Genomic DNA, 10,192 nt, shown 5'->3' with positions numbered 1-10,192 from the left:
AGCGAGACAGCTTTAAAAAAAAGCAACGAGCCCTTGCTTTTTTTAAAGCTGTCTCGCTATGTTAAACCCATTTGACATAGCAAAACAGTGTGTAAAAAGCAACGGAGAAAGCAAGATCTCAGTTGCTTTTTACAAACTGTAAACTCGTTTAACATAGCGAGACAGCATTAAAAAAAAGCAACGGAGAATGTCCGTTGCTTTTTTTAATGCTGTCTCGCTATGTTAAACGATAGCGAGACAGTGTGAAGCAACGGAGATCTTGCGTTCTCCGGAGATCTTGCGTTCTCCGTTGCTGTTATAGTAATGGAAAAAGCCTGGTCGACCGGACCTTTTTTTTCCATTGCTGTAACTCTGATGTACAACATACACGCTGACCAATCAGCATGCACGTTTTTTTAATATTAATGGGGGGGTCGTTGTATAATATAATATATGCTTTTGTGTGTGCGCTTGTGCAGGCGAGTGTGCAGCATTGTCTTTGGCCAACTTTCAGTTGCTGCTGATAAGGCATTATTGAAATTCATTGGGCTGAGAGCTAGGTGGATGAACTCTGTGCAACTATAAATAAGTCTGTAGCTCAGTGTGAAACTCATTTGGATTTGGGTAATGTCCTAATCTGAGGCGGTATTGCACATTTGGTTTATATTGTCAAGGACAGTCACACTTCACATTATTCAATGCCAGTTTTGCAGATGAAAACATACTATTACATATTCATTTTCTGGCAGTGGTGTGGATAATGAGGCCATAGTCTCGACCCACCTGTGTTTGTGTCTGTATTTGTGTGTATGATATGCATATAAAATGTTTAAAAGTTTGTTGGCTTTGACTTTGTTCATAAAGTTAGAAACATTTTTTAGTGCACTGCTGGATTTTAATGTTTTCTTTCTTTACTAGGGACATTTTAAAGAACAGTACAGATCCAGATTTACACGAGAGTAAGTTGTCTTTTTCTCCACATATTATTAGTTACCTGTTATTCAGATTTAAGTTTATTTTGTGAACTTAATTGTGCATCCTATAACAAAAATATTTTTGTATTGCTTGGAGTGTTGCAATTGCTGTCTAATTTGTGGAAAAGCAACTTTTTGTTAAGAACCTTTTTATGTCACAAAACATGTATAACAAACTTTTAAGTGCTTTTCAGCACTTTTGATCTCTAATCTCGTGCTAGAGTATAACAGCAGCCACCATACAACAGCATCCAAGGCATTTTCATAGCCTTAAAAGTTGTTATACCCTTTGGTGTTACAAAAAGTGTGGCAGATTGAAATGTTTAACAGCTTTTAAAGGCATTTGTTCATCAGGTGTGAACTTTTGCTTGTGTGGCTGTGCTGAGTGCATTACAGCTGTTGAAGCTTTGAAACACTTTGTGCTCCCACACATTTTGTTTTCTCCTAGTGGTAGTACATGCAACAAGTAAAGCTCCATGCACTTCATAAGAATTATGATTGTGTTTCACATCGTCTACATAGCAGCTACTTCCTGTTTGTCTGAGCACTGAAGTGTTTGCGCGCGCGCGCACACACACACACACACACACACACACACACACACACACACATGCGCGCTTGCCACAATATTTTAAATTTGGCATCTTTCTAAGAGTTAGCTTTTTGCTACCCCATTTTGCAGGCCTGCCCTTGATTAAACTGAGAATCTTTTACCGAGTTCTGCAATGACTATGCTTTCAAGTTAAAAAATTATTGAAGAAGGTCATCCTGTTGATCACTGCTGTGGTAGCCTTGGCTATATGGGTTATATCCAGTCGACTAGTTCCCAAAACTTCAAGACGCCTTCCACAAGCCCAAAGCACTAGTCAGCTCAAGTTCAGCCGACAGTAAAGACAGGTTTTGGACATCAACCAATGCAGTGCTTTCCTGCTGCCAAAGAGCACTATTCTTTGCAGGCTTTAGAGGATTGGCAATTGGCAAATGCTTTCCATTGCTGGACAGATTAGTTCCCTTCAGAGAGAAAACCTTCCATAGCTACTTTTTATGACAGTAACTGTACTTTTTCTGTGGAATTATTAATTTTTAACATAGAAAAAGTTTTACTATTACCAGGCTTCTTGTAAAAGAAAACATAAAGATCAATGCACGTAAGGTTCAAGCAAGGCACCCTTTATTACTTGCAGTAAGGAGACAAAGCATGTAGATACAAGGTTTGTCTGATTTTCCATAGTTCAGCCTGCTGTTTTTATACACTTCTCTGCATGTACACAGGAAGATGTTATTAGATTTACTGCTGACATGGTCAGGTAATTGTTGTCTCGCAAAAACATGTTTGAGAAAAACAACCTGGCCTTGGGCTTATTTTCAGCCCTCCCTGGTTTCTCATAATTCTTCAGCTGTCCAGTTCTGATCGATACATTTGCCTAGGGTCAAGGTACGACCCTGGCCTCATTACACATTCTGCTGACTATGGTAGACTTTCAGGCGTCAATTGTTCTCTTATCAGAGCTTCCAGCAGCTGCACATATTTACACAGAATAAGCAGAATAAATGTATTAACTCTTTTTAACCCTTAATGCACTAAGCCTGCACATGCAGTTATACATTTTCCTAACACTTCTCCAGGAATCCAACATCTTTTTCCCTTAACTACGAAATCCCCTACTTGTTCCTTGATTCTTCCTTCTTTCAGCTACAAAAAGAAGAACATTACTGAACAGCCTTTGCTACAACAGCAGGCTGCTAAATTGCCTCAGATACAGATGGGTGACTTTGTTGTGACCATTTCTGGTTCCTCAGTGCATTCATCTTTTTCCTCATCTCCCTGTGGTGTTACTACAGCCACCATGGACTGGGGGTTAGACCCCTTCCCTGCGGATGTTCGAGTGCCCTTGGTGAACAGAGGAGAGCCACTTTTATTGGTCGTGGGAGAATGGGCAGGGAATTTCAGTCTTCTTTGCCGGGATATGTATGCCTATCCTTGGGGAGGTTTTTCCTGGCAAAAGTGAATCTGCATCTTCAGAAATTTCTGTCATATAGAAACAAAAACTTATTTCTTTTTCATTCTCAAGTCACTCTGGACAGTTATGATTTATTCTATTTAGCTTAGGGGTTAGTTCAGTCTCTTAACCCTTCCAGTTTAGTTGTTTCTGGTAAAAGAAAAGGTAAGTTTTTATTTTCTGTAGAACTTCCAGATTGTGAACCACAAAATGGTTGTGAAGGGGACATTCTATTTTGTCTCCTCAGGTTGTGATTCTGATTTTGAGGAAAGTGTGGCTTATGCCAGTCCCTTTGAAGCATTCTCTTTCTCTGAAACTATTTCTGGAATGAATCGGTTGTTTTAGTGGGAACATAATGACATTCCACCATCCCAGCAGACATATTATGATTTATTACAACTGGATTTTCCAGAACCTACCCCATTTCCTCCTGTTCTTTCAGCATTGGAGGATGTTTTTGTCACAGCCTATAACTTATCTAATAAGGCAGCCTGCTCTCCCAAAGAAAGTAAGTAAATTGCATAAAATTCTTCAACTTTATAAGTTTTATGCACTCATGACAGATCAGATCCAGCAGCTATTGTGTTAGTGAACCCAGCTGCTGCTGAAGATCTGGTTAATACCAGTCCCTCTCCGTCTGACAAGTATGGGAAAGCTTTTGGTAGATTTTTGGGGGGGAAAGTGTATTCTTCTTCACTGCTTGATGTTTATCAGTCTCACTGCTGCAGTAGCCTAAGTTAAAAAAGGTTATATCCTGCCCAGGATATAATGGCTGACCAGTCCCCAACAGTGTGTGCCTGTCTGTTTTGAGAACATGAAGAATATTATGGCATGTTTCCTTTTCTGAGAATAAAGTTGCCTTGTGTAACTTCATTGCTTCTGTGTCTCAAGTGACTGCTTACTGTTTGAAATGTGCATGTAATTCTGCCGATGCCACTTTCAGGGCTTTTGCCACTGGAACTGTTAGGAGGAGCTTTGCTTGGTTGTTTTCTTGAAACCTTCCAGAATATGCCAGAAATGAAATTTTTAATTATTCCTTTGATAGAGAATTAGTTTTTGGACCACCTGCTGTAGAGGTTCTTTAAAATGTAATGAGGGAGGTAGATGATTCATGGAATCTTTCAGATTTTTCAGCCATCCTTCTCCTTATTTGCCAACGAATAAAGCTACCCCTACAACCTTATTAAAAAACATAATAAACAAACTCAGAAAGCTGCTGGTAAACATACGTTTAAAAAGCAATGGCCGGGAGGCCCCAAAAAGAAATTTAGAATGTCTTAGAACAAAGGTTGGGGTAATATGTCTTTGTGGCTATATATGAAACTCTCATACGTATTTCCACACTGGCAAACCCATAATACTTCCAGAAAGTCTGAACTTCATTTTTGTCTCTTTGACAACAGATAGTTTTAAACAGATGGGTTCTGAAAGTAATCCATCAAGGTTACAAATGGTAATGGGGGTCTCTTCCTCTTTTTTTGTGGGATTCACTGTCATCGGGCAGATCATACATCCCTATTCCTTCCTATCATTCAGCATCTTGTGTATAAGTGGGTGATAGAAGTGGTCTCTCCTTAGCAGTTATGAGAAGGGCTTTAATCAAGATTGTTTCTGGTGCTAAAGAAAGAAAGTTCTTGGAGACCAGTTCTGGATCTTTTCTTGTTATTCATTTCTTTCTTTCTTTATTTATTTATATTTGTTGACCTGGAGTGTCCGACTGGACGTAGGTCCATTTTCAGCGGTGGCCCGGGGGGAGAAAAGCTCCACAGTTAAAATAAACAGACAGTAGTTACATTGGATTACATAGTGAATTTTTGAACCTGTTTGTGGAAGTGGTAGTGCCCAAGTTCTGAATTTATCCCTTCACAATTTGTTATCACTTATTCCCCATTTGAGTTTTCTGATCACCATAGATTTTAAAGATGCATGTGATTTTATTTGCATAGATCTAGATTTCAGAATTTTTTTTAAGGTTTTCTGTGTCTGAATCACATTATATTTGGTCTATTCAGTGCTCCAAGGTTATTCGCCAAGTATCTGGCTCCTGTGTTAGCCTACTGTAGACTACAAGGTGTTCATATTTTATCATATTTAGCACACTTACTTATCTTTGCAGAGTAAGTGTTAAGAATTTCTCATGTGAGTAAGGAATTTCCTACATAGTCTGGCATTCCAATAGAAGGTACCGTCTTCTTTGATTCCTTTTCACAGGATTGTTTTCCTGGGGTGCCTCCTGAACACCTCAGTTCAAAGAGCTTTTCTTCTACAGGAAAAAGTAGATCTGTATCTAGATGTGTTCCTGAGGATTTCTCTTTAGACCACTGTCTCAGCAAGGAATTTCTTGGGATTCTATTTCTCATGGCTTCTATGATTCTCCTCATCTCTCCTGCAAGACTCCATACGAGGAAAATCTAGTGGCACCTAAAATTTGTATGGTTATTCAAAAGGTACAACACCAAGCCTAGTGCTTTAATCGAAAGTACATGGGCTTTATCATAATAACAAGTATAACAAGCATTCTTGATTTATACAAATTAGCAAATTACTGATTTCCCTAATTAACATCGTTAATCAGTCTCCTTAAAGGTATATACCAGATTTAAACTAAACACAAAATACAAATTCATGCATTCTATAAAATCACATATTTACATTAAAAATAAAAATAGAAATAAATTACAGTTTCAGAGCTCACAATTTCAACACACTATTTATGGAAATACTATAATTCAAGCCAGGGAATAAAGTTGTTTTCAATAGCAATTTCCACCAGAATTCCTTATACTTGCCATTTGCCCCCTTTTAAAGATGGAGTGACTTTCTCCAACATAAGGAACTTAAATGCATCAAAATTAATACATACCAAAAATGTTTAAAAAGTGCATTATTGACATCACCTTTCTCTATACTAGAAAGGTGTTCATATATTCTGCGTGCCTAGGGTCTCTCCATTTTACCCTCTTAAAATGCCTGACATGCTTGACAATAGGCTGTGTATATTATGTCTGTCATATTAGTTTTATCTACCCATACAGTAAATAGCTTTTGAATAATTTGCCATATTCATTTTTCTCCAGTACAAATATATGGGCAATGTGAACAGACTCCACAAATTTTCATAGATCCCTTCCTGTTATTGTCCCGAATATTCCTTTCCAAAATGTTTTTGAGATTCTTACCCCTTTTAAATACTAAAATAATTTCCATACCCAACGTCATCACTAATGGTTTGTGAACATTAACCTGGGTTTTCCAAGTTTTTAACAGGATTTCTTTAATTTTATTACTATTCCTGTTACTAAAAGGTAAAACTTTATCAAATTTAATACAGGGGTATCAACAGTATCATTCCTCAGTTTCCCCATTTTAAAATTGGTTTAGTTTCCCTTTTAGAAATCGCTCTCTCTCTACCTCCTCACATTGGGTATCCTCTCTCTCAGCTACCATCCTTAATAATAGGTCTAACGTTTCAAAAAATCTTTCTTGTTCCGAAATCATCCATGATCGTCTCACTATCTGTCCCTTAACTAAACCATATTTATGTCTAAAAGAAATGGAGAATTTGGATTTACGATAGATGTTCTATATCTAAATAATTAATACTAACTTCATTCTAACTGTGAGTGAATATCAAAAACTTACTCAATGTATTGATAAATAATCTAAATTGATTTAAAATGTCCAAAGGACCTTTCCAAATTAAGAGATATCCACAAATCTGGAATAAAATCTAATATTTTCCACAAAATTAAATTCAAACATTACTTGTTTCTTACAAAACCACATTATAGTTTTAGCATAGACTGGTGATGAAGCTACACCCACTGCTACTCCCTTGATCTGTTTGAAAATGTCTCCTTCAGAAAATAGGAAGCTGTTATAAAGAACACGTTCCATCATTAAAGAAATATTTCTAACTTCCCAATCAGTTAATAGAAAACAGTGATTGTGTAAACCACTCTAGACCAGTGTCAAGTCGTATGGTTGAAAATAAATGTTTCACAACAATAGTGACGGAGTGTATGTGCCTCAAATTCAGTATTGTGGATCAATTCTAAAACAATTCTAAGACTCCTTTAAAATGTGTATTTTATCATTTTAAAATTTTACCTTAAAATCAATATATTTATCCATAGGCTCTGTTTTAGAACTGGCAGTGACCACCCCAGGTCTAAATGGTGAATCATTTATATTTTTATGTACCTTGGGGATACCAAAGAAAGAGGATGTAACTGGTTTATGTACAACCATATAGTTATAGTCCTTTTGTTATGACACCTGACATCAAAAGATGACATAAAATGATATCTATTGCTTTCATGGCAAATTCAACTTCCTGATGTGTTGTCAGTGTCCCATAATAACTGAAATATTTTCTGATTGTATAACATGGTATCCATAAGCACTGCCCTACTCCCCTTATCCAGTTTCATAGCTCTAATTGTCCTATCTTTCCAAATCCAGAGCATATCTAAACACTCCTGCCTTTGTGATTTACTGTGAAGTTGACTAGTAAGAGAAGTTTTATTTGAATTTATATTTTATTTGTTAGCGCTATTTTTCACTGTTTGTAGGTAGAAAGGGATAGCTTGTTAACGAGAGTTACTTTGACTCGTATTTTGTTGTTTTACTTTGAATTTCACTGGTGGTTGTTAGAAAGGGCTAGGTTTTAGACAGGCAATATCTAGCCATCCCAAGGGGCCTAGACAGCTATAAATTCACACAGACTGCACAGTGGAAAATCCAGAGCATATCTAAACAATCCTACCTTGGTTTGTGATTTATTTATCTTTACTGTTAAAAAGAATTGCAATTGCGAGCGATAGTGAGCAGAAGCTACTGCATGCCTTTGCACATGACATAAAAGAATTACAACTTTTGTCTGTCTTGCAGAGCTTGTACGGTCAAAACAACTTTACTTTACTTACTTTAGTATTTAATTGTATGTTGCTTGTGTGATTTTGTTATAGAAGTTGATTTAAGTTCTCTTTGAATTCTGTGGTTACTGAATTTTGATTATTTTCTTTTACAATATTTTATTCATTTGAAGCTGAATATGGATTCCTTAGAGTATGCAATTAATTGTTTGCTAATGCACAAATATCTTGTACAGTGTAATAAATGCTATGCATATTTAAAAGTAATGGATGATAACACTGATGATCTGTGTTCCTCCTGTCAAAAGTTGGATGATTTGCTTACCATTGTTAGAAGTAAATCTAGATTTAATGATAATGATTGCACTTGTGCAATTGGCATGACTTGGAGAACTGTTGTTTATAAATAATGTTAGGCAAAAGAACAAGTAGAACACATTTAGGAAATAATGCATCTATTAATTATAAAGATCATTCAATCCCTGTGAAACAAGACAATGCCCCTGATATCTTTGAAATTCTGAAGGCAAGTATTCAGCAATCTGAGGAGCCAGATTGTTTAGATTAGGAAACAAAAAAAGACAGGAAGAAGTTCACAACAAATAACAAGGAAGAAAAAGAAACTGAATAATTTCTGTAAAGTAAAGCGAATACTTACTAAAAAGGACACTGCTTTGTTATGTAACGCACAGGTTACAGGGAATGATAATATTTTTTCTATCAGAAAACCTTCAGTCTACAGAAAAAAACATAATTTTTCCAAAAGAGAAGGTAGAAAAAAGACAAGGGGCAGGTGAAAGGGAAGAAATCAAAATTGTAGAATGACTGAAGAACATTACTGTAAGAAAAAAGAAGAGACTGACAGATGTTGACTACATGGCTCAAGCTGTGGATTTACAATGCCAGCTGGATGAGAATTTAATACACACTGAAAACAGTGCAATTAATAAGATTGATGGTGATGAATATCTATCCTATGTAACAATTGATAGAGCAGATATTACTGTATTAGAAATTGAAGATTCTTCAGAGCTGGTCATCAAAGATATTCCTGTAATTGGAGATTCAATTAGAGGAACTGATACTTACATTTGCAGAGAAGATAACAAACATTGAGTAGTGTTATGTGTGCCAGGAGCAAAAATAGAAGATGTGAGACAAGCCTTGGAACGCCTTAATGTAAGGAAGTATGGATCTGTTTTTATTCATGTCTGTACAAATGATCTCACCCACAAGGATTCTTTTGACTGTTAGTAGGGAACTGACAGCCCTCTTAGCTTGTACTGGTGTTGGGATGTATTTTTCACAAATCACTTATAGAAAGGATGGTTAGGTCACCGTGAATGAAAAGATTTTTTTGGGTAAATACCTACATGGAACAAATGTCCTGTTTTAAAAAATGGAAATGTGTAGACAATTCAAGCCTCGTTTTGGGCACATGCGTGTTCATAGTTCAGACAGGATGGCATGCATTTGTCAAGATCAGGGAAGAGAATTTTTGCAGCAGATATTTTACAATATTTGACAAACACCAGGCAGGATTTTTGCCAGGTCAAAATTGTAACAGTTCACACACAGCAACATTTAATGCATCTCTGATGGTTGTTAATGCTAGAAGCATTAATAATATCGTTGTTTTTTTTTTTTTATTGGAAAATTTGCTTTGTTCCCACAAGACTGATTTTGTTATTGTTTTGTGAAACATGGTTAAAGGACAATGACTGGAAACCAGTTCTGTCAGACTATAAATGTTTTTACTGTAACAGACATAACAAAAAATCAGGTGGCGGTGTTATGCTAAGGATTAAAGATAGTTATGAGAGCTGTGATTATTACATGATCAGTGATAACGCCAATAATATAGACTGTGTAACTGTGACAATAAAGACGACCCTGGAACATATGACAGTTGTTGGAGTGTATAGACCACCAAAGTCAAGTGCAGATGACCTAGAAGAATTCATACATTTCTTGCATGAAACACAGGAGGGAAGAATAATAATAGCTGGGGACTTAAATTTAATAGAAACAGACTGGAATAATATTGATTCAACAACATTACTAAGGAAATTATTCACAACATATATTCAGGAACAATTGCTTCAGATTGTAAAAAAAAAAAATCTACCAGGGGACAGAACATACTAGACATTCTTTGTGTTTCTAAAGAAATTACTGATGTTCTGTAGTCCAATCTCGTCGTAATTCCGAAATTCTGACTTAGCCTAGACATTCTGTGTGTTCCTAAAGAAATTACTGATGTTATGTAGTCTTATCTCGCCGTAATTCGACTCTGCCTTTACTAAAGCTCGAGAGCTTTTTACTGGCTCGAGGCTGGTCCCTATCCCATGGTGCCTCACGG

General features: G+C 36.5%; 1 protein-coding gene across 1 annotated transcript in view; it reads left to right on the top strand.

Moving 5' to 3' along the window:
• LOC122792761 overlaps positions 1-10,192 on the top strand; it is a 1,018,830-nt gene that overhangs the window by 59,306 nt on the left and 949,332 nt on the right. The window contains exon 2 of the mRNA XM_044060334.1: positions 898-938. Within this exon, the coding sequence (XP_043916269.1) occupies positions 898-938 (41 nt within the window). The remainder of the gene's footprint in view (positions 1-897; positions 939-10,192) is intronic.

This window comes from Protopterus annectens, chromosome 2.part0 (assembly GCF_019279795.1).
Source record: "Protopterus annectens isolate FY-2018-M chromosome 2.part0, PAN1.0, whole genome shotgun sequence".
NCBI classification, from domain to species: Eukaryota; Metazoa; Chordata; order Ceratodontiformes; family Protopteridae; genus Protopterus; species Protopterus annectens.
This window is presented reverse-complemented; position numbering and strand designations above follow the sequence as displayed.